The 25299-nt window shown below is 40.3% G+C and overlaps 1 protein-coding gene across 6 annotated transcripts in view; it reads left to right on the forward strand.

Annotated features, from left to right (window-relative positions):
* PLCL1 (phospholipase C like 1 (inactive)) overlaps positions 1-25299 on the forward strand; it is a 402844-nt gene that overhangs the window by 21720 nt on the left and 355825 nt on the right. For 2 of the 6 annotated variants that reach the window (XM_007190481.3, XM_057551974.1), the window contains exon 1: positions 11276-11536. In XM_007190481.3, coding sequence (XP_007190543.2) covers positions 11294-11536 — 243 coding nt within the window. In that variant the 5' untranslated portion in view covers positions 11276-11293. Of the gene's footprint in view, positions 1-136; positions 211-2956; positions 3036-10231; positions 10331-11275; positions 11537-25299 lie in introns of those variants that run through there. The other 4 variants (XM_007190478.2, XM_057551975.1, XM_007190476.2 and 1 more) reach the window with 3 other exon arrangements.

Below are 25299 nucleotides of genomic sequence, written 5' to 3' on the forward strand. Positions count from 1 at the left end.
TTAATTTAAACTATACAATATAATTTTAAAATTTATTTGACTGGATTTATGTATCAGGTAACGAGTTGGCACTGTCAAATTCTCCAAGTTCTGGAACTCCCAATCATCCCTCAAAATACCTCTTTCACCCACATAGGGATCAAGTGATGGTGTCAGTGGAACCTGCATATTAACATGGGCAAAACTTGATTTACTTCTTATTCAATTTAGGTAAGTATAAATATAAGTCCTAATATTTTCTTCCCACATCCTCAGAGGGGAATGGCCAGAGGACCATTGCTCTAATTTAATAGTTTAAGAAAAATGTATTGAATGCTTTTTTTGTATCATAGGGTCAAGTTCGAAATGTACAAAAATGAATAAGAAATGAATTTTACAGCCTAAAGCAGAAGGCAGACACACTTAAAGAAATGTATCAATGTAGTATAGTAGGTACCAACATATTAATGGAGGGTAAAGTGTAAGCTGTGGGTTTTGGAAAGGCTTCCTGGAAAAGATGAAGTCTGAACTGAATTTTGCAGAAAGAATAATGGTTAGTTCAGTGAAGAGAGGTGGGAAAGACTTTTCGTGTAACCAAAATGTGACAGCGTGAAACAGCATGTGGTATTCAGTGGGCTTTAAGTAGCCTGATAGTCCTAAAGTATGAACGAAGAGAAATGGAGTAGTCAGAAAGGAAGCCAGGGATGTAGATAGGAGCCATGCCACATATGCCAAAGAGCCTGGACCCTATTCAGCTGGCACTGGGAAGCCAATAAACCTTCATAGTGGGGAGTCGGGTTTTTTTCTTTAGGTAAGTCCCTCTAGCTATAATATGGAGTGAGCATGGGTATAAGAACATACCACAAAGTCACTATAATCAAATAAATATGTATTGGATGGGAATCAGAATAGAAAACTCAGAAGTAGACTGAAGTACACGTAAGAATTTAATATATGACAAGAAGGATAATTCAGTTCAGTAAGAAAAGAATAGATTAGTTCATGAAGAAAATAAAAAGTAGACCACCATCTTATTTTTTAAAAATTTACTTAACTTTGTACACACTTATATAGACATATAAACTAAATTTAAAAATAAATTATAGAAAAACCAAATACTTAAATGTTAAAGAAAAGCAATAAAAATCTTACAAAAAAGGTAGGAGATTACATGTACAATCTAGGCGTTGGAAAGTGTTTCCTAACCAATGCTGAGAAGAGACATATTTGATTATATGAAAATTAGCATAATGTATATGCAAAAATACCATAGACAAAGTCAATAAACAGTTCTGGAAAAAATGTTACAAAAGCAGATAACGTAATAACTGTTAACATCTATAATATGTTGGTTGGGTTCTCTGAGAAGCATGATGAGTTAGAGGTACAAAAGGTTTATTGGAAAGTAACACAGTAGAGGAAAAAGGGAGGAGCAGGATTGGGCAGGAGGAGCCTAGGTGCAGACCTGACAAAATCTCAACCAGCCCAAGGGGCAGCTCTGGAGCAGTGATTGCCTGTTGGAGGAGTCTTGCCACGGTGGAAATGGCCAGGACCCATTGGCTGGAGATTGCCCAGAGAAGAGAAGAGCTTGTCCTCAGCTATCAACGCCTCACTCATTCATTGGCAAGGGGCTTCCTCAAGAAGAATAAGACCATGGGTCAAAAGTTGACGTGGACCCTAAGTTACTGGACAGCTGAAGGCTGCCAGTGAACCATACTCCTTGCAGCTGCAGAGTGAGCCCTTTATTGAAGCAGAATCTGAGTGTGGCATCTCTGTGTTTGACATCTAACTCTCACAAACTGAGAAGAAAAAGGCATTTAATCCAAAGGAAAATTAGGCAAAGCACATGTATAGACAGTTTACTGAAGATTAAGTCTAAATGGCCAAGAAACATTTGAAGTGTGCTTAGTAATCTGGAAAGTGCAAATTAAAATAACAATGGAATATAATTTTATACCTATATGTAAGAGGCAGAAATTAATGAGAACTACAATACTCATTGGGATGGAATATAAAGTGTTGCTACTCTTTGGAAAATCTATCTGGCATTATCTAATAAAATAAAAAATACATATACCCTTAGACCCAAAATTCTACTCCTGGGAATCTATCTGATGGAAATGAAATGACTGATTCATAAAGATGTGATGTGTGTACAAAAATGATTATTACAACATTGTTTGTAGTGGTAAAAAATTAGATATAAATTGAATACCTCAAATAGAGAAATGCCTGAATGAACAATGATATATCCGTACCATGGACTATTATGCATTAATTTAAAAGAATGAATTAGTAGATATTGCAGATGAGGTGGTGGGATCCTTACCAGATATTGTTATACATACTCAAAAGAGTATGTATAAAAATGTCTCCCCCTGCTTTTTTTGTAAATCAAACAATGACAAAAACACACTCTATTTATATGTGTATATCTACATATATGAATGTAAACCAAAACTGAAAAGATGCATACTAGGTTGTTAATTTAAGTTATCTTGCAAGGAGTGAGAGGGTTGAGTGGTTTGAGGAGTAGAGAAATGTGCAAGACAGGTAAAAGAAGATTAAAAAATTATATGAAAAAATATGCATATGATCACATTTATGCTATTATTTCTAAATCTCTTAAGAAAGGCAAAACCAGGCTTATATAGCTTGCAGGAAAGAAATAAATGAGAAAAATATGTCACAGAAATGGAAATGATCATACGAAATTTTATTGAATATACAAGAATTTTTAGTTTTTACTGGTTTAATAGATGCCAAGATTGTTTATTTGCTGCGCAAATCAAACAGTATCTGGCCATATGAACCAATAGCATGGTTGTGGAAAGAACAGGGCTTTTGGTAAATTTATGTGTCTGTATCAGGAGAGTTTAGAAACTGCTATAGTAACAAATGACCTCCAAATCTGAGGGACTTACCACAAAGGTTGCTGTCTTGCTCATGTTTCATGTTCATTGCGGATTTACTTCAGCTCTGCACCGTGCCGTTTTCAAGATCCAGCCTCTGCCTAGTGAACAATTAATACTGTGGCAAAGGAAAATGAGATCATGGTAAGTATATACTGGCTCTTAAAACTTCTGTACACAAGGAGTTCTTCCACTCATCTTTCATTGGTCTAAGCAAGTCACATGCCTGAGCCTGCTGTCAATGGGATGAGGATGTATTAACTCTCGCATAGGGAAGGATCAGTGAACATCTCCCAGAGTAGGATGATCTGCTTTACAACAAAGAGTATTAATGAAGTATTTTTATGTGATCATAATAATGAATATTGTTAATGATTGGTGAGTGAGCAGGATTAATGATGAGAAATAAGAGAAAATATTTTTTATAATTCATTAAGTGCTTGTTTCTCATCCACTGGGTGTACAGGTAAGAGACACCCCTTTTGATTTTAATTTAGTTTCAATCACAGATCACAGACTATTCTTGACAATTTCGGAACACAAACTAAAACCATTTTAATCTGTATTTTGCATATAGGAAGAATTCAGGTAGATGGAAGGGTAAGATTCTATTGTATCCACGTATTTTATTTTTCTGAAGTTTAGAATTAATAGCAGTAGGTTGATGAGAAATGTAACGTTTATCAAAAATCAGAAAAATATTCCTTCCTTTAGAAATGATAGTCTGGGGACTTCCCTGATGGTGCAGTGGTTAAGAATCTGCCTGCCTATAAAGGGGCCATGGGTTTGAGCCCTGGTCCGGGAAGATCCCACATGCCATGGAGCAACTAAGCCCATGCACCACAACTACTGAGCCTGCGCTCTAGAGCCCACGAGCCACAACTACTGAGCCCACGGTGCCACAACTACTGAAGCCCGTGCACCTAGAACCCATGCTCTGCAAGAAGAGAAACCACCGCAATGAGAAGCCTGTGCACCACAACAAAGAGTAGCCCCTGCTCACTGCAAGTAGAGAAAGCCCGCATGTAGCAACGAAGACCCAACACAGCCAAAAATAAATAAATAAATTTAAAATTTAAAAAAAAAAAGAAAGAAATGATGGTCTGAAAATAATAGTGTTTGGTACTTTTCGCTTAGAGTTTAAGTATTTGCTCCTAAAGAATCTTCCAAATAAATTCTATCTGCAGCTATCAGTTTAGTTATTGAAAATTCATTTTGGCTAGGAGAAACCTTAAAGAAAGCTCTGAAACCTCTCATTACACTAATTATAGTATTATACTATGTTTGTTTTTTGTTATGTCACTTCACAGTTTAAATTTTAGTCCTTTGCTTTTGCTCAATATTTCAGATGATTCTTGCATGATGTTTTTTCCCTTAATCTTTTTTTTTTTTTTTTGGCTGTATTGGGTCTTCGTTGCTGTGCGCGGGCTTTCTCTAGTTGCGGCGAGCAGGGTCTACTCTTTGTTGTGATGGGTGGGCTTCTCATTGCGGGGGCTTCTCTTGTTGCGGAGCATGGGCTGTAGGTGCACAGGCTTCAGCAGTTGTGGCATGCGGGCTCAGTAGTTGTGGCTCGTGGGCTCTAGAGCGCAGGCTCAGTAGTCGTGGCGCACAGGCTTAGTTGCTCCGCAGCATGTGGGATCTTCCCGGACCAGGGCTCGAACCCGTGTCCCCTGCATTGGCAGGCGGATTCTTAACCACTGCACCACCAGGGAAGTCCCTCCCCTAATCTTTTGAAAACAATTGTGACATTATCTGAACAGTTTCACCAGGACATTTTATAAAGAGCAGAGAATGGCAAAATTCCCAAGTGCAGTTCAACAGCTGTTGCTCCTCCACTGTGGGTTAAGGGTAGAGGCACTGTGTCCATGGTGACCTATTTGAGTCAGTGAGGGTGGGAACTGTGAGATTCTCACAGAGGTTAATGACAGAGCAAATGCTAGCAATCCAGTTTTCACTAGACATTTGGCTTCAAATGGAAATTTATTTTTTTAAAGAAAGGATTCACTTTCTAATTTCCTCATTTTAATAAAGCAGATAAAGTTGTGCTAAACCAAAGAGTTTTACACCTGAAAACTTATTTGGAACTAAAAAGTGCTTACAAACGAGACCATACTTTACTCTTGTCTTGTATTTTAATTTAGAACATGCATTATGATTTTGTGCTTATTTAAATATCTCACTCTGCTTCTTCCAAAAGTTTTGAGGTAGGCTACAGCAAAGACATAATAAGGCTAACAAAATAGGTATAAGAGTAATACATCATGATCAGGACTTCCCTGGTGGTGCAGTGGTTAAGAATCTGCCTGCCAGCAGTGGTTAAGAATCCACCTGCCAATGCAGGGGACACGGGTTCGAGCCCTGGTCCGGGAAGATCCCACATGCCGCGAAGCAACTAAGCCTGTGCGCCACAACTACTGAGCCTGCACTCTAGAGCCTGCGAGCCACAACTACTGAGCCCGTGAGCCACAACTACTGAAGCCCACGCGCCTAGAGCCTGTGCTCTGCAACAAGAGAAGTCACCGCAATGAGAAGGCTGCACACCGCAACTAAGAGTAGCCCCTGCTAGCTGCAACCAGAGAAAAGCCCCTGCGCAGCAACGAAGACCCAATGCAGCCGAAAATAAAATGAAAAAAAAAAAAAAAAGAATCCACCTGCCAATGCAGGGGACATGGGTTCGAGCTCTGGTCCGGGAAGATCCCACATGCTGCGGAGCAGCTAAGCCCATGTGCCACAACTACTGAGCCCACACACCGCAACTACTGAAGCCGGTGCGCCTAGAACCCATGCTCTGCAATAAGAGAAGCCACTGCAATGAGAAGCCTGTGCACCGCAACAAAGAGTAGCCCTGCTTGCCACAACTAGAGAAACCCCGTGCACAGCAACAAAGACCCAACACAGCCAGAAGTAAAAAAATAAATTAATTAAAAAAAAAGAGTAATACATCATGATGAAAGGAAAGGAGTGCATTAGAGAAAGAAATATGGCTCGATATTTTCTTCCAATGGGTCCTGTGATACTGACAAGCATTAATGAACTTCATGTCTTGGCAAAATTGGAGGAAGAATCCCCATCACATGTGGATGAATTAGATTTGGGGTTTGTACCTGGGGTGGGGGAAGAGGAGGAGGAGGAACCTACCCCCTATTCACTCCTATATCGCAAGTGTCAGGCATTGGGTGTATGTTTGATTTGAAGAGGTTTATATTATAAAACCATACCTGGAAACAACTCAAGTTGTTAAATAAAATAAAGAAGAGAAACAAGTTTTCATGGGGGTGTCATTAGTACCATTCCAGTGATACTTTTCATAAATGCCTTTGTGGCTTCTGCATCAGTAGGGAACATAACCACGACCTGAGCTCCAACTCCAGGATCTGTGTCAAAGTAAATTAACACATAGAAAATAAATCAACACTGACTGTCTATTTTTAAAAGACCTTTGCCCTGAACATACAGACTGTTCCCCGATGATTGGCCTGGGGCTCCTGATAGTATATTTTAGCCTCAGGGTCTATGTGGGGTGATTCCTGAGGGGGCAGTGTTTATGGACAAACACCTGGGCATTCTGTTCTCATGCAGGTAGTACAGGTTTGCAGCAGCCATCAGACATTGAAGAACATTGTCTGTAATTAGAGATTTCTTAAATATTTATTGCCTTTCAGTACTTGGAAGATTTATTAAACTGGTGAACCTAGATCTATCCTAAACAATTAGTAGCTTCTCATTTTTTTTTTTTTTGGCTGTGCTGCGTGGCTTGTGGGATCTCAGTTCCCTAACCAGGGATTGAATCTGGGCCACAGCAGTTAAAGCCTGGAATCCTAAACACTAAGCCACCAGGGAATTCCCTGTAACTTCTCATTTTTGTAGGACTGTTATCAAGAAGTGGAGTGTCCTTCTACTTAGAAATGAAAGTAGTTGATTTTTATGTTTTAGTTACTGAAATAGAAGGGATGAAGGAATACCTGTCAAGAAAAGGGAATCTTGAATTTTAAGAGGTTGTATTAAGTTTTGCGTATCTTTCATTGACTTAGCATATATTTGCTCTACTATAATATTTATACTATAAATTACCCTGCAAATTCCTTTTTCTTGAACTAGCAAATCATAATGACTACAATGTGTATTGGGGAGCTCTGTGACTGAATATAAAGATATATGTGGCTCATTTGAAAATGCTGTACTCATATTAAATGCATCTTTGAACTGGCTCTTAATATCAAATATTCTTTCTTACATATATGTGGATCACAGGATAAATGTGTTTCCTCACACACTGATAAATCAATCAGCCTTATACTCCATCATGATGAAATAGAGGTAATGCTGGTGTTAAGAGAAGAGGTAGTTATGCCTAATGTGAGTGGTCCTAGATTTGAAGGAGTGGTTCTTCAGAAAAAGTGAAGTCTCCAGGACCATCACGGGACTTGTATCCTATGAGAGCCTTGTGTAGTAGAAAGAGCCACAAGCTTCAAAGTCATCGTCTGGGACTCAAGTCCTGGTTTTGTCACTTTGAGCAAGTAAATTGACCCTTTTGATCCTATGTTTCCTCATCTGTAAAGTAGAGATCAGAATTCTTCATAGAGGATTATCTGTTACATAGAAAGCAGTGATAAATTCTCTTCCCAACTGTGATTTCCTGGTAATGTATGGAAAGTCTTACTATTCTCACTGGATTTTTCTTAGGCCCAGGGTTCTGAAGTGACTAACCTGAGCTGGAAGGACTACATTGACATACTGGGTCTTCAATTCTGGGCTAGGTATTTTCAGGTTTGCTGCAGCTGGCTAGGTTCCCATCAGTTGTTTTTCAGTCCAATTCTAGATTTCATGTTACTCCAATTTATAAGCATCCTTCTAATTTTGCAACTACTTGCTTTGGGTCTGCTCTGAGTTTTGCCCTAGGATGGAATTCCAGGATCCTTGACAATAAGAAGTCCTCAGGGACAGAGCCATTTTTCTTTATCAGAAGTGGTTGTTTTATTCAGTTAGAGGACTGCAAAGGTAAAGATTCTGTCCACAAATATTAATTGAGCACCTACTCTGCCAGGCATGGTTCTGGGAGCTGGAGGTACAGCACTGAACAAAATAGACAAGTTTTTTATGCACATGGAGATTACATTCTCCATTTCAGTGGGGCAGAGACAGGAGGTCAGCGTGAAAGACTATATAAGTAAACAATTCCATGGACAGGACAGTTTATTTACAATGATAAAATCCTATGAGAAAACAAAACAGAATAATATGAGTAACATGGTATGTGTGTGAGGTTGAAGGGGCAACTTGAGATTTGTGGTCAGAGAAGACCTCTCTGAGGTGGTGACATTTGAATTGACAATTTATGATTCTTACTCACATCCCTTCCCCCTATCCCTCCCATTCCTCCAACTTCCAATTTGCCCATGAAGTGGTTGTCACATTACTTGGTGAATGATTGGGAGACAGGAGTTGTGGGTCCTAGTAACTTGGAAAGGGTTTTTTTTAAATGGAGGGTAGGAATGTTTATATGGCTGCTGATCTGACCGAGTCTGGCTACACCTTTCTCTCAGTCTTGGGAGTGGGACCACAGAGTAGAATCTGTGCATGGGTAGGAGCAGGTTCAATGGAGGGTTCTTTTTTTTTAAACTGCAAACATGAATATCAGGAGAAGCCTTCTGAGCTTATGCTAGAGGACAACAGTATGAAAGACTTGCTAGATCAGGGTCCAACTATATTCTCAAGGCAGAATGAACTAGACAACAGTCTGAACAGATGCTCAGAGCAAAGATGCGTGTGTGTGTGTGTGTGTGTGTGTGTGTGTTTGCCTTCACATGAGGGTGAGAGAGAATGCTGCTAAGGGAGAAAAGAGATGAGAAGATTTCAACTGGCCATCATCTAGTTGAAACACAAAAAAAATTTTGTACACTGTATGCCATACTTTCTGGTTTAGTTTTTTGAAGATCACTGACTGTAAATGTTAGTAAGGTGACACTAATTTTAATATTAAAAAATAATATCAGGATGGTATACACAAACCGTTTACATGGGAAATCCCTGTAAATGATATTAATATCATAGAACAAGATAATGAGTGAGATAACCACAGTTTTACATTTCTCAGAGGACAGCCCAAGAATGGAATTTTTATGAGGGTAATACAGAAAAATAAAGCTCTGAAAGCAACTGTAGAAGACAGAAATAAAACATAGTAATACTTGAATACCAAAGAAAAAAGTGATAGGTTAAAATAGGTTATATTTGTGAGTATAGCAAGTAAAAATATTTCTGATGAAGATGAAGGACATGTATGGTTGTTTTAAGTCTGGGTGACCTTCTACTTCCTTCCTCTTGTCTGTGGGTTATAAGGGCAGATCAGTTGAAAGGAAACTAACTGAGTTTCCTCTCCTGTCTTTTACATATGAGAAAGAAAGAAGAAAGCATTTGCTATTATGGATGCAGTTCTCAGAATCTCACTAGAGGGTGGTGTTGGTTCTAAAACCAGAGATTGCTAATCTGGTACATTCATTACCAGGCTGCATTTATATTTAAAGAAAAGGTAAAATCAAGCCTTCTCAGTCTTCCCTGAAAGTTGGTAAATGTCAAGTCTGAAAACTCCCAAGGGCCTCATCCAGTTCTGGCTGCTTGCAGCCCCAGAGGAGCCAGATAAAGTAGTGAAGAGATTACCGGAGGAGTTAAGTGGCAGAGTCTAATTTCACCTCTTGCACTAACTAGTAGACAAGAAACTAAAGCTCTCTGGGCCTTCTTCTCATCTGTAAAATAAAAGTGCTGCGCTAGATGATCCCTAAATCCCCTTGCATCTCTAAAATTCTGACATTCTAACAAATTCTGGGTTAAAAGGCTGAAGAATTTCTCATGTTCTTAGTCAAAGGAACAAGTAACATCTCAAATTATAAAATTATTAATAATTAAAATATAATTTAATGTTATAAATAAGGTTTAACAGAGATTCTAATATTAAAACGCCTTTAAATTAAAATGTCAAATCTTCTATCCTACTAGGGAACCTCACAGCCATCCTTTTTTCACCTATCTGAACATTCTGTGGTTAATGTCACTGCCTTAATGCATCATTCAAGGATATCTCTCCTCTTGCTAACTTGCTGGAAATGAGCAAAATATGTTTATATAGGATTATCTAGAGAAAGGAGGTTGAACCATTCATTATCAAATAGGGATGTTTTAGGATAGAGATTAAATCCCCTACCTCACCTTGTGCTTAGCCAACATGCATCATATCTATGCTTTGTGAGGAGTCACTCTCCAGAGGATTTAGTTGGTTCAGCTTCCTATTACCCTCACCTCTTTTATCTGATTCCATTTCCTTGTCATATTTATTCACATTGCAGAGTGAACTGAAGATGTTTACACGAAAACTGAAGCAAATTATCCAACAACAGGGTCCCAGGAAACCCTAGTTTATCTCTGCATGGACTTAACTTCTAAAGGTGAGAGCCTGCAATTAACCCCTGATGGTGCGAAGCTGCGCTCCGCGTCACCCCAAAGGCTTTGACCGTAATACTCAACATCCCATTTCCTCCAAATTGCTTTGCTTTGCAAACGAAGGTTTCCTTTCCCCCGCCTCTGTCCCATCCCCGGATTTTGTTGCATCTTCAGGTTCGTTTCGAACATCAAAACTTCCCAAAATACACACGGAGCGCCTCCGGGTGCGCACACGCGCGCTCTCACACCCCACTCGAGTACACAAGCCCGTCTGGGTCTGCTCCCGGTTAGAGAACACATTCCATTCTTCGCGCTCGGGCCCACCCCTCCCTGGTGGGGATTGGTCGGGTCTACCCCCCGCTCGGCGAGGCGAGGCTCCTAAGAGGCCCAGACGCCTGCCAATCCCCACGGGCTGTCAAAACAAGTCCTTCCCTCCCTGTCACAACACGGCGGAGTGGAGGTCGCCGCCGCCGCCGCCGCTGCCGCCGCCGCCGCTGCCGCAGCCGCCGCACTTCCTGGGGCCACTGCGCCGCCGTCCGCGGGCAGGGGGCTGGTGCGCCGGGCAGCGGTCGCCGGGCTCCAGCCCCTCTCAGGCCGCGCGCGTCCCGGCCTCGGAGGCAGCCCGGCCAGGCGCCCGGTGCCTTTTGTCTGGCGCAGAGCGGGCGTTTGCATTACATTTCGGACACCTCCCTCTCCTTTTCGCCTCTCCTCCCTCCCGCTCACATCTCCTCCCGACTCCCGCCGCGGTCCCCCCAAGGACTGTCGGCCTTCTGGATCAAAGCCCGCGGACGTCTCTACTCGAGCGATGTCTCCTCTCCAGAAAGTTGCCGCCACCGCCGCCGCCACCGGGCGGTGAAACAAAGTCTGGCGCGGTCGCCTCCCGGTGCAGGAGCGCACCCGTGCCCAGCGGCTGGACTCCGCTGCCGGGCGTGCCGCCTCCCCCCTGGGAGCCCGAAACGCGCTCGGCTATGGCCGAGGGCGCAGCCAGCAGGGAGGGTCCAGCGCTAACAGACGCGGCCGGGAGCGAAGACGACCCCCGAGTGGGCCCGGACGCCGCCTCCGGGGACGGCGTGGCGGCGGCCCCTGGGGGCCAGTGGAGGGACCGTCGCAGCGGGGTCGCGCTGCCCAGCGCTGCAGGGGCCCCGGCGGACGGCGAGGCCGGCCTCCTGGAGGCTGCGCGGGCGACCCCCCGGCGCAGCAGCATCATCAAGGTAAGCGAGGCCGCGCGGCCCCGGGAGCGTGGGTGTGGATGGTGGACCGTGGATGGGTCACGGGCCGGGGCAGGATGTATGGTGTCCGGAGGCCACGCAGGCTTAGCATTGTTTTCTCCCATCTCCTTCATTACCGAACCTTCCTTCCTTGTCCGGAGGTTCCCAGACTCAGTTCTTGGCTGTGAGAAGCAGAAGTGACTTTTTTTTTCTTGACAGAGGAGGAAAAGTTCCGCTCTGCGTCTTTGCGTTTTGATGGATGCTTTTCCCCATCTTCTCTGAAAGTTTCGCTAAACCGTTGATACAAGGAGGAAGGGAGGACTCAATATAAATGCAGACCCGTGGGATGGTTGTGCACTGCTCTCCAACGAAAAGTTAGCTTTTGCCGTACAGTAAAGGAAATGCACAGTTTACCCTCAAGTGAAACAAAACAAAACAAAAACCCCCAAACCTTCGAGATTCAAAATGTCCTGAGATCTCACGAAGCGTGAGCTTTCCCCGTAGGCAGGCAGAGTTTTCAGTGGCCCCTGCAGCAAAGTAAAGAGCGATGGTGGAGCCCAGAGTTTCCGCGCTGCAGAGAGCGCACCCGAAAAGCAGCCAATCCACCAAGCAGCACCCCGGGTCCTTGTGGTTACCACCACATCCAGGGAAAACGCTTCTCGGCCCCTCAACTACCAGTCAGGGTTTCTCTCCATCCATCTTCCTTCCACTTGGGGCTTGTTTCCTGTTTGAGATTTCATCTTGGTTGCATGACATCGGGATAAGGTCCCCTGGAAGTCAGAACTCTTCCACAGGCTTTGGAAAAGGGCCTTTTAGCGTAAATGCACGTGGGTAATCTTGGGTACATGACGTTAAAACCGATCTTGGTAGAACAGTCAGTATGAAACTACTTCCATGTAAAAGTAAGCCAAAGATGATAATGAAGGATGGACTTGGAACTACTTAACTGCAATGTACTTGTGTTAATACATTAAAAACCGTTGCTCAGGTTTAAGCTGTGTATACACCACATAATACATGTCTCTTTCTCAAGCTCTAAACTGGAGCTCCTAGTGCCGGTGTGGGTAGACTCCTCCCCCAGTCCATCCAGCCAGCTCCAAGTATAGTCTAGGCTTTTCCCCAGTACTGACACATGGAAGTTTAAAGCCAAACACGGAGATTTCTATATTAAAAGAAGAGTGGGTGGTAGTTACAAATGACTTGTAGTAGTTTCTGTTATTTTGTGACTTTTAGATTATGTGAAAAGAAGTGTTCTATTCTGGGTGTGAATTTGGATAAAAAGGAAATGATCACTTTTTTTCCTTTTAACCCACAGGTCAGAAAGCATATTGTTTTGAATCTTAAAAAAACCATCACAATTAGATAGCACACATTTTGGAATCTAAGATATAGACAGTACACGTGTTGTGTGAAAACAAGAGCCTCAAGATAGTTTAAAATATACCATCATAAAAAGCAGTGGGCTTTTTTGTTGTGTTGTAAAAAATGAAAGTAACAGAGCATAAGGAATATACAAATTCTTGCAGCTAAATTTGCAGTTTTTAACTTTTAGTTGTGTGCTGGTTGATATTCTCAGAAGAGTCCTTGCTGAGTAATGGTGCCTCTGTTGTTGGTTTTTTTTTATTTTTTAAAATTTTTTATAAATTTATTTATTTATTTTTGGCTGTGTTGGGTCTTCGTTTCTGTGCGAGGGCTTTCTCTAGTTGCGGCGAGCGGGGGGGCTACTCTTCATCGCAGTGCGCGGGCCTCTCACTATCGCGGCCTCTCCTGTTGTGGAGCACAGGCTCCAGACGCGCAGGCTCAGTAGTTGTGGCTCACGGGCCCAGTTGCTCCGCGGCATGTGGGATCCTCCCAGACCAGGGCCCAAACCCGTGTGCCCCGCATTGGCAGGCAGATTCTCAACCACTGCGCCACCAGGGAAGCCCACCTCTGTTGTTTTGAAGTTTCTTTTTGTGACAAAAAAGGAGGGAGGCAACAGAGTAGCAGCTTGATTCTTTCCCTATTTAATAGTAAAATAAACATTTAATAAATGACCTTTAAAATTAAAGATACCAGAAAATGAAGTGAATTATTATTATTATCTTAAACTAGCTCTTATTGAAAAAGTAATATATGCATATGATAAAAACAAATGTTGCAAAGGAGTTTGAAGGGAAAATTCCCAGCCACTCCACATTCCCACTAACATGGTCCACCCCCATAGCTGTTAACACTTTCTTGTGTATCCTTCCAGTAATATTCCATGTATATATAAGCATATGTATCTGTACTTATCTGTGGTGAACTACTGATGCTGCTGATTTATGTAATAAAGTTTCGCTAGAGTTTACAGGCCTCATATCTTCAGATTTGCTCCAAACATTTTGATGTCTAGAGGGTTGTCTAAGGTCATTGTGGTGGGTCTGTTAATCTTCAAGGATAACCTGGTAGGTCATTGGTGGGTAGTGGTCCTTGGGGTCTATTCCCAGAGCCCTTCATTATCTTACAGTGGGGAAAGAGGCAGTTGGTGGACTCTGTGCCACTCCCTCTCTGAGATCAAGGACCTTTCTGTTGACATCTTGAATCTGCTGCCCCATGGTTTGTTCACTTTAGCATAGTAAAAATGAGAATTCCTAAAAAAGGTCTAGATCATATAAGAAACAAGTAGCACATGTTCTGTATTGAGAAAAGATTGCATTCTTCATAGTGTTGCCAAGAGTTCTTTTTATTTGGCACTGAAACATACACAAAAAAGAAAGGCTTTAGTACATTTTATATTAATCAAACTATTAAATGCTGTTCCAAATAGCCTTAGTACAGGGGTAATTGATATTCATGATCATAACTCTGAGCCACTGAAAGATTGTGAATCATCAAATATCAAATTATTTTCAGCTCAATTTAGGTATTGTTTCTAGTTTAATTATTTGACTGCTAATTCTCTATGAACATGGATATTAGATAAATCAGAATAGTGCATTCCTCTATCATGCCAGAAAACAGACTGTCTTGTATATTAATAAAAGGAATGTTTTCAGTAAACTTGCCCTCCCTAATTTGTGAAAATATGTGTTTAGTTGAGAAAACAATTTCCTTCTGAGCTGATGAAAACAATGGCATTTACCTTTACACATCTTTGGAAAGTCTTCTTTCTACTATAATTATGTTTCTTCCCTTATATGCCCAGTCCTAAGTTTTAAAAAATTTAATGTGAGAATTAAACTAGGTTCTCTTTAACCTGTCCATTTTTTCCCTGTGTTTTTCTGTGTGAGTTTTTGGACAGCATTGACGTTGATAAATGTTGCATGTTTTTTGGTAAGTGCATTGTTATATACCACAATATTGCAATAGACTCCATCTTAATTGCTTCTTCATGACTTGTGGTTTAAAATTGCTTCTTCATGACAAGTTAGTTACATGCAAGGTCGATAATATCTAAAAATTATGTACTATTGTACATTCAAATATATTTCTACTTAAGGAATTAGACCATTTAACTATCTGGTACTTGATATCAAATTTATACATTTAAAATATTTAACATTTTAGATTATAGTTTACAGCTCTATAACTCTATAATAGAAATTTTTGGAAATAGAAAGCAGTGTAGCTTATTCCTTATGCCAGATGGCAGGAATTGAGATATAAAAGAGCAGTTGTGGGACTCCCCTGGCCGTCCAGTGGTTAAGACGCTGTGCTTCCAATGCAGGGGGCGCGGGTATGATCCCTGGCTGGGGAACTGAGATCCCACATGCTGTGCGGCCAAAAAAAAAAAAAAGCAGTTGATTTGTCTCCCACTATATTCAATGTATTGAAGAGTTCTACTTTTTTCGATTTCCTTTTGATTCTACTTCAGTATGAATTCTTGAGAAGAAATTATCACTTGGATCCCATGGACATAGGTGTGTGGGATGAAGATAGGAGTTGGAAATGAGGTGCTGAGATGTGCACTGAAGCAGCGAGAGTAGTGACTTCCATGTTGTCCATGTCTCTTATTTTATATCATGGCCAGTCTCATTCTGTCATGTTCATTGTGGGGCTGGTGTAGTGAGTTTCTGAGCTGCAGCCTCAAAAATGCACCTTGGGTACCTGTTGACCCATATAAAAATTATGGCTCTCCTCAAAGGGGCAAGGGAAATTTTATTCACTTTTGTGAAGTGCTGCCTACTATGAGTCAGGTACTAAACTAGGAGATTTCATACATTATAATCAATCCTCATAGCAACTCTCTAAGTAGAGAAGGGAGGCATGGACAGCTACTGATACCATGTGGAGTCAGGATTCATACCCATGTCTGCTTAACATGAGAACTTGTGGTCTCATGCTGATTCTCAGATGCAGAAAGCCCATAATCCATGAATACTTTTTTAGGTTAGAAACAACATGAACATCTAAGAAAGTGGCATATTCTTGGGCTCCCAGGCTTGTGGGTAAACTATCTTGTCTCAGCTCCACCTCTCCAATTCAGAACACCTGGAAATGGATGACTCTAGAAAGGGATTGCAGTTGCTTTTGTCTTTGGTCATTTTGTTAGGCCTGTACTGTATTTTAAAAGGTAGAGCAGCTTGGCAGATGTTCTATGTGTTGTCAATATATGAAAGGTACGCCTGTTCTTTTATGCCCGGCCCACTTCTCCCCTGCCCATGCAGACAGTTGAGTTTGTGAAGGATGGTATTCTCTTTTAGACTGATATATGGGGCATAGGAATATGTATTATTCTAGAGGAGTGATGAAATAGGGGATATTGTGTGGGAGCTCTGAAAACATTTTTAATAGGGACAGTTATGAAGGGAATTAAGTGTGATTGAAAAATAACTCAAAAATTTTAGACACATTATAAGTTAAATAGGCTTCTGTAGATTGGCGTGGGAATTAATCAGAATTTATAGACTCTTTTTCCTGTAGAAATATGTGTTAAAAGTTCCAAATAATCAACTTATGGGTGAACTTTGGATAAACAACCTGATTGTACAGCGGGGCTGGCCAGCCTTACTGCGTGCAGTTAGTGTGCCTTGGTTGTTTCAGTCGTGGTGCTCCTCCTGAGGAATGATTCATAAATAGCGTTGAATTTCTTGTGTGGATTTGTTTTATTATCCCAGTAACTTCAGTTAGAGTGTTTACTTTTCCTGAAATTGCCATAGAAGCATGGTCACATTTCACCTTAGAAGTGGTTGCTTCTCATTGTGGTGCCTTTCTGATGTGATTTCTTATAGCATCTCTCAAGAGAATTCAGAATAAAATTTTGATAGAGAGCCTTGTCATGTTTTGATGAGAGATTTTAGAAGTACCTGTTGATTAGTTCTTGCTACTACTATCAGAATTTACAAGAATTTTTTTCCTTCTTGGAAAATATATTAAGGTTTAAAAGGTAGACATTAATTGCGTAGCCACTGAGAGGTCAAACATACATTGCACTTAAGACTGAAGAGTTGTTTTCCCAGCCTTTCCCCTTTTACAGCAGAGAAAAAAAGGTAATTAAATTTTGTACAGTAAAATGTCAATTGAACATTTATTACCAAATAACACCTCAGGCACCACAGGGTATTATGAGAAGACATCAGGGACAGCCGACTTTACCTTTGGTGCTACTGAACAAACAATCCATTAATGCTTCTAGGTAATGCCAGAGCAACTGGTCAGGCAGCATACTGGGGAGTAATTCAAAGGACGAATTACAGCAGGCTTCCCTGCTCCCCCAGTGACTGCTCAGCTTTAATAACTGTGAGCATTAAACATAATTCCATTTTCAGGAGCAATGTCTAAACTGAGACCTGTATAAGATTGTACATTAAAAAAATTATCCAGCTGAAAATGACTAAACAGAAGTAAGAGGCAGGAGTAAAGCTCCTTTTTGAGTTTTCCATTGGGATCTCAACACTAGTAAATGAACAATTGTTTATTAGATGGGGAGAGAGAATAATTTGATTACACTTCCAGTCTAAATCTAAGGTAATAAATCAGTAAACCTATTACAGTGGAACCTGTGAGTTCTACAAAATCTCATATTTTGATGTTTTCTAATAATGTAAAAAAGGTTTATTTGTAGTTTTATCAAATCTTATTTATCTTTGCATCCCCAGTTCATCTCTGTATCCCAGTTCCTATAAAGGTTATGATAGACAGAATTTATTATAATTAATGAGTATACTAAATTGATAAAAACAATTATAACTGAATGGTCAAGTTCTATAATGACAACATTGTTTTGTTTTAATTCTTGGCCAATGTATTGCGTATTTCAGCTAACATTAGATGGTAACAAAATTATAGTATGGCAAAGTATTGGAATAGTCCTTTGGATTTAAAATTGGATTTGGTTTCTAGTTTAATTTGTAACATTTTATGTGGCTGTGTTGAAGAGAGATATAATGTAGTTTATTTTCAACAGTACCATTTTAACTTACCTCACTAATAATTAAACTAGCATTATTTTGAGATAAGTAGGATTGTACATTGTGGGTAGAAAAGAATCATATTTATATTATCATTATCACTCCAGGAAGAAGAAAGGCAAGTTAATTTTGAAAAGAGTATAATCCATCCAAAACAAAACAACATAACAACTAAACTATTTTAGTAAGTGTGCTTAGTTCTCAAAGATTTCTTAATTTGTATTTGTGAATTTATGATACCTGTTACTGGCAAGGATATTGTGTTTTTCATTAACCACACAACTTTGTATTCAAAAGTTTAAAATCTTTGAAAGACAATATCTGCTTTCTTAACTCTTTCACACTGACTTGTTCAGAAGCCTGTTAAAAGGTGCTAAATCTATACTAGACTAAGCTCAGGCAGTATGTATAAGTAGGCACACTTGTATCATTGTATGGTACTGTGTAATGGTTAGAAATGATAGATTATATTCAGAACACCTTGCCTGTGAGATGTTGAGGAAGATAAACGCACAAGGAAGTAAAAAAGAGACAAAAAACAAACAAACAAAAAAACCCCTTCACTGTTAGCTGGGACCAAGATTACAAGGCAGAACTCTAGAAAGCTGGACCTGATCATTTTGTAGGTACTTTTCTCTAAGGCTCAAGTGATTTCAAACCAAAGCAGGCCAAATAGCTTGTGTTCTTAAAGCCCATATCTTCCATCTCAGATCTGACAGCTGATGATGAGGGTGGACTGCTCAGGAGCTCACCCCATCGGGCTAGAGAATAAGGAGTCAGCAGGAGGAGAATGTGTTTCCCCTCCAAACCTGCTTTGGCTCAGGCTGGGTTAGGGTCTGGCTCAGGAAAAGGGCAACTGTGTGGGAAGAGTGAGTGTAAACTGCCTTGCTCTGCTCCCCTTCAGGTCAGCACGTTGTTGGGTGAGGGGAGAAAGAGGATACCACGCCATGTGCACTCTGACCTTTATCTCCTTTGAAAACTTCACCTCCACAAAACAGAGTCTATCAATGTCCTTGAACTTGCAGTCTTGTAACCATTTATCATGACTAATTTTTGGAGGAGGTAGTAGGGGCAGAAGTGGGGGATGAAGGTTGGCAGAGTCTGTGCTCCCCATGGAGACTGACATGCAAGATGCAAAGACATCTTCAGCATTTAGTGAACTCCCCTTTTGAAATACTTTGGAATTATTGATTCCATGCTATAATTAAATATTATATATTTAGATATGTTATTAATAATTAAATGCTTTATTTTTATGTTTAATCTAATAGATAAAACACCTAGTACATCTTGCAGAGATTTTCCTATTGAGCAATTTTCTTATAGTAATAGCAAATGCTTATATAAGTTGTATTATGAGTCTGGCATTGTTCAATTAATGTGTATTAATTCATTCAATCCTCACAATAACCATATGAGTTTAGTATTTTTAATTGTTATTTCCCTTTTTACAGTTGGAGAGATATGACTTGCCTAAGGTCACACAGCTAGTAAATGCAGAGCCAGGAAATGGACCCAAATGGTCTAGCTCCAGAGGTTGCTTTTAATCTTTATGCTGTACAACCTCTTAAATAATATTGATTTAAACCTTAGCTAGTATGCATGAAATAGCAGACATTATATAGCTACCTTAAAAACTAAGTTTACTGACAAATCGAAAAGAAACAATTCTGAAAACAACTTTGGGAAACTCTGGTAAGGATTCTTTGATTATGTTTTTTTAGCTTCTTAACCTTTCATGTAAAACACCCATGACTTTACAATAATATCGTACGCCACTTTCCCTTGAGATGACTGGAACTCCTCTTAGTACATTTTTACTCTTTTATCAGAATTAGCATCTTTACCATGTAGCAAGAATTTATGATCCAACTTTGCTGTAAATTACACAGGCTAAGGATGGACTGTTACTTAATCAATGCAAACTGATATGATTTATTTTATAGTTTGATAGTTTTGTCTTCCAGCATCAATAAATCAGTAAGGAGTATCTGAGTTTCTAATCCATGGAAGTTGGAATTTTTTTTTTTTTAATATTTATTTATTTATTTATTTATTTACGGCTGTGTTGGGTCTTCGTTTCTGTGCGAGGGCTTTCCCTAGTTGCGGCAAGTGGGGGCCACTCTTCATCGCGGTGCGCGGGCCTCTCACTATCGCGGCCTCTCTTGTTGCAGAGCACAGGCTCCAGACGCGCAGGCTCAGTAATTGTGGCTCACGGGCCTAGTTGCTCCGCGGCATGTGGGATCTTCCCAGACCAGGGCTCGAACCCATGTCCCCTGCATTGGCAGGCGGATTCTCAACCACTGCGCCACCAGGGAAGCCCCGGAAGTTGGAATTTTGATAAGTGGTAGTGGTATGATGCTTTATTATTAATATTTCCTCCCAATTACATTTGAGGTAGGTGAGTTCATCACACATATGAGGAATATTTGAGGAATTCCATTAAAGTGAAAGTCTGTTTAATCATTTACTTCCTTTTTTGGGGGGTGGAAATTTCAAAAAAAAATGGGAAATTTAAATATGTGAGTATGTCATGAAATTACTGTGGTTGTGGCTACTTTATTGTGTTGATGGTAGTGAGTCCATTCTGCTATGCAGAGATACAGTACCATGGCCAAATCATACCCAGAGGTTTGTCCCCATCACTTGGAGACTGGCCAGGTGTTAAAGGCACAGTCAGCTCTCTTGTTGAAACACTCCTCATATGTCAGGTTTAATTACCTATCTGCCGTTATATTAAATTATTGAAAGGACATAGGACTTTGGCTTTTTCTTTCTCTTCTCTCTCTCTTTTTTCTATTGCAGCATTTGCACAATAAGGTGTTTAGTCACATTCTCTTAAAGTGGATTTTTTTTTTTTGGAAAAAACAATAAAGCTTTCCCCAAACATCTGAAATTTACAAGAAATATTTTTCCTAATACCTTCTCATGTTCAGTTAGTATGGAACCAACCTGGTTTTGTGATAAATGCAGTGGTTTGTATGTGTGTACACACTTAACGCTAGACACATTGGAAGTCAGAAGCCTCAACAGCAGGTGACCTTTTTTCCCCCAGCTTTATGTCCTACAGCTGGGATGATGGTCTTTATCCCAAGACATGTTTTTTATGAAAGTAACTGTGTGGGCTATGAGAAGCCACACTCAGAAATGTTAGCCAAACTCAGAAAAGTTTGATCAGAAGTTGAGATTTTTGTGGTTTGGGGAGAAGAGAAAGAGGATCAATGTGTGCTAAAGAGAATGGAGTTGGATGGGACCATATTTATAAATGGACAAAGTAATGCTTCAACAAATAGCTCTCTACCTGGGTCATTCTGTCAGAAGTTGTACATTTGGGAATTCAAATTTTGGGGATTTTGGTGGCTTTTTGGTTCTTCTGGAGAGTCTTTTAACTAATTAACACCTCACACCTTAACACACCTACTAGTGAATACTCAGCTTAGGGCCCTTTGAGCCTAGAGATTCCTGGGAAGGATCTAAGAAGGACTGGTCTAGTTTGTTGGTGGGAATGCATGGCATTAAAGGCAAGTTTTGTCTATTTTTCTGTTTTTCTAGCCCTAGCCCTAAGAAAGTCCAAGGAAATTCTTCATAGTTGCACCCTTAGCGTGACAGGGTCACCAATACAGAGAAATGGCTTCTGGTAAACAAGATATCATAGAAGTTGGTGTAACAGGATGGAAGTAGTTGTGAGTGCTGGAATTAGCCATCACAGCTTAAAACAAAAGACTCTTAAGATTCCACAGACTCAGGGGACCGTGAACTGTTGTGTTCAGCCACCACTTCCAGTCTTGCAGAGAGGCAGCCTTTACTACTGCTGTTGTCCACCCCTTTTCCCCAGGTTAAATAAGGGGAGGACTTCGAGGGAGGAGGTAACCTTGGAAGGGGGTTATGGTTTCTGAAGAGAGCCTGTTCCTTCCACTTTCCTCATTTTGGGTGGAAGAGCTCATGACCCTTTCTGAAGTTGAGAGAGAAAGGACTCAAGAGAATCCTGTGTAAAGATCGGGCAGGTGATGGTGGTGTCATGGAACAGTTCCCCTCTCCACCAAGTCTCCCTGTAAGTTGGGACTGATGCTCATCTCTTCTCTGGAAGATACTGAATTACCAGACCATCAGAGCCCTGTTGCCATCCTGATTGTGGAGGAAGATGGCCAGGCATCTTGCTGTGCCCCACCCAAAGAACCCATTTGAGCATAGGGACTCTAGTAACAAGAGGCTGGGGCAGGGGCTGGATAAGTGGTGAGAGGAAGAGGTCAGTGTCCAAACCAGATCTCTAAAACCAATATGATGAATGTGCAGGAAGAAGGGCACTATGGAGAACCATCAGCTCCACGCAGAGTCAGCATTTGCATGCCTGCCTCACAGAGAGAACCAACAGTAAGTTCAGTGTTAACCTGAGGAGCAGAGAAAGCCAACCCAGTGGGGCCTTCAACATCCCTATGATGCCATCTATGGGGAGACCGTGGCCTTTCCTGGAGGACTGCCTCCTCCAGTCCAACCCTAGAAGGGAAGTGTAGGGAGGAAGAGAAAGAGAGAAGCAGGTAGACTAGACCTACCCCCAGCCATGGCAACTACCACCACCATTTTAGCTCGCTTTGGGGGCTATGGGATGGAAAGAGGACCTTGAATTGAACATGAGATTGAAGTTTTAAAATGAATAGGAAAGAGTGTTTAAGGACTTGAAAGAACCCTTCTAATAACTGAAAGAGACTGAAACATTGTGGAATCTGAGTGAGTTCAGTTATTAGTGGTAACTGGAGTACTCAGGGGCAAGGGGATCTGAGATGGCATAGTTGGGAGGGAGCAGTTGTGGGAAATATAAAACTCACTTGTTTGTACTCCAGCAACTTAAGACTGCTTAATTATCCAATTACATTATTATAGAATTGGAAAGCTTGAGATCATTCTCTAATTCTACCCCTTCACTTACCAAGCATGTCTAAGAATGGGAGAAGGATGGGAGAGATGGTCCACCATCTCTCCCATTCTTCCAGGGAGCCACTAGAGAGATTGTTTATGACACCATGGATAGGTTATGGAGACTTCTTTTACAATTTCATGGTATAGAATAATAACAGGCATGAACAGTGTCAAGATCTTACATTATTTTTAATTCTTACAAGAGTCTGGCAAGACATAGCTATGGTTTTCATTTCAACCTTACAGAAAAGGAAGCCAAGGCTCTGAGAGGTAGAGAAACTTGTTCCAGGTCTCGCAGATATTAAGTCTGTGTGTCTTTGGTAGGGTAGAGGTGGGGGAGGGCAGAATTTTTTCCTCCCTATTTTCTTTATCCCTCAAACCTGCAACCTCCACTATCCCAAATTTCCAAAAACAAACAATTATTTAAGAATACGTTGATCTGGTTGCATGGGGCCAGTGTTAAAACTAAGTTAAGGTGGTTTAACCTTCCATTGTTCTGCAGTGAAAGCAACCAACACATCTACTGTGTTAGGGGAACATATTTCAGTTGAAAGTCAGAAGAATCTAAGAAACAACAGTAGATTTGAGGGGATTGTTTTGGCATACCTTCTAGATTGCAGGTTTGGGTGTCTTACTCTTCAAAACCTATGTTTTAGAAACCCTAAATATTAGTTTTCTACTGTTGCTTTGACAAATTATCATAGTGTCTTCAAACATAAATTTATTATCTTACAGTTCTAGAGGTCTGTAGTCTGAAATGTGTCTCGCTTCACTAAAATCAAGGTATTGGCAGGGCTGTGTTCCTTTTTGGAGGTTCTAGGGGAAAATTCTTTTTCTTTCCCCTTTCAGCTTCTAGAATCTGCTGCATTCTTTGGATCACGGCCCCTTCTGTTTTCAAAGTCCAGCAACAGCCAGTGGAGTCTTTCTCGTCTCATACCACCTTTAACTTTTAGTTTTTATCCTGCCCCATTCTAAATCTTCTGTCTTCCTCTTCCATATTTAAGGATCCTTTTGATTACATTGGGTTCACCCAGGTAATCCAAGATAATCTTCCTATTTTGAAGTCAGTTGATTAGTAATCTTAATTCCATCTGTAATCTTAATTCCCCTTTGCCATGCAACCTAACATATTCACCGGTTCTGGGGAATAGGACATAAAGATCCTTGGAGACCTTTATTCTATCATATCCTGGTTTTAGAACTAGGTCATTGTTGTAGTGATGATTTTTTTTCCCATTCCAGATGAATTTTATTAGATTCTTTAAATACAAATATAATTTGTTACCAACATGAACAGTCCACTGGATTAAGATTTAGGATTTTGAAAAAAAAAAAAAAGATTTAGGATTTTGATAGTAGTGTTAATAAAAAACAATGAGTTTATGGATTTTGTGACCATTTCATTTCTAACTGCATCTGCATTTTTACATGATATACTTTTTATACACTAATATATAGAGCTTTAATAGAAAATTAAACTAAAATATCCTTAGAGTTTACCTCATAATAGTTGAATCTACCTCTTTACAGATTTGGAAACTGAGATTTAGGGGAATTACTGACTTCCACAAATCATAAAGCAAATTGGTGGAGAACTGGTACCAACATCTTTCAACTTTTTATGACCTCAACTTCGTAAGATTTAAAAAGAAGGAGATTCAGATTTCTGGATTTTATTCTTAATATATCCTTCACAAGAACTGAAGAATGACTTTCAGGTTCTCACAACATTCTTGTGCATTTGATTTGGTTCTGAGTAGAATGTACTTCTGAAAACTCTCTGGGAACATTGATTCAACTGATCTATTTTGGGCAGATATCCTCTACTATCTTCACTGTTAAAAGTATAAAACTTTATAAATTATAATTGGAAAAAAGAGATGATGTTCCATACAGAGGAAGATTTTTTTGTGGTTAAAGATATGGGTCTTCTCTCTTTTTTTCTTTGAGAGGTATTTTGATGAGTCCTGGTGGCTAGTGTGTAAGATCAATTATTTATTTTACCTGCTTTCAACTTAATTGAATAAGTTTCATTAGAAGAATCATATTGTGGAAGCTACTCATAACAGCCATACACAAAACACACACTTACCGGGGTCATTACCTGTATTCCTGTATGTATTGTCAGAGGAAAGGAGTTTCCAGCCTGTATGGCAATGCAAGATGTTAAAATAAGAATAAAGCCCACAGTTTCCTCAGTGGTGCATATATTAAAGAGTAATTTCTAGGCAAGCTCACATCATAGAGAACCAATTGCTGTCTGGTTTCATGGATAGTAAGACCAGCTTATGGAATGTTTTACATTGTATAAAGCCTGTTAAAAGCCGGAAGAGGAAAATAGCATTCTCCACTGACATTGGGATCAACTGAGGATGGGGTGGGTTTAGTGGCATTAAATAAAATTTAAAAAGTTGGAATCATAATTTTAAAAAATCCTGGATGTGGATATTAGATATTTATTTATATAAAATGAAAACTTTG

Source organism: Balaenoptera acutorostrata, chromosome 8 (genome assembly GCF_949987535.1).
Source record: "Balaenoptera acutorostrata chromosome 8, mBalAcu1.1, whole genome shotgun sequence".
Classification (NCBI taxonomy): domain Eukaryota; kingdom Metazoa; phylum Chordata; class Mammalia; order Artiodactyla; family Balaenopteridae; genus Balaenoptera; species Balaenoptera acutorostrata.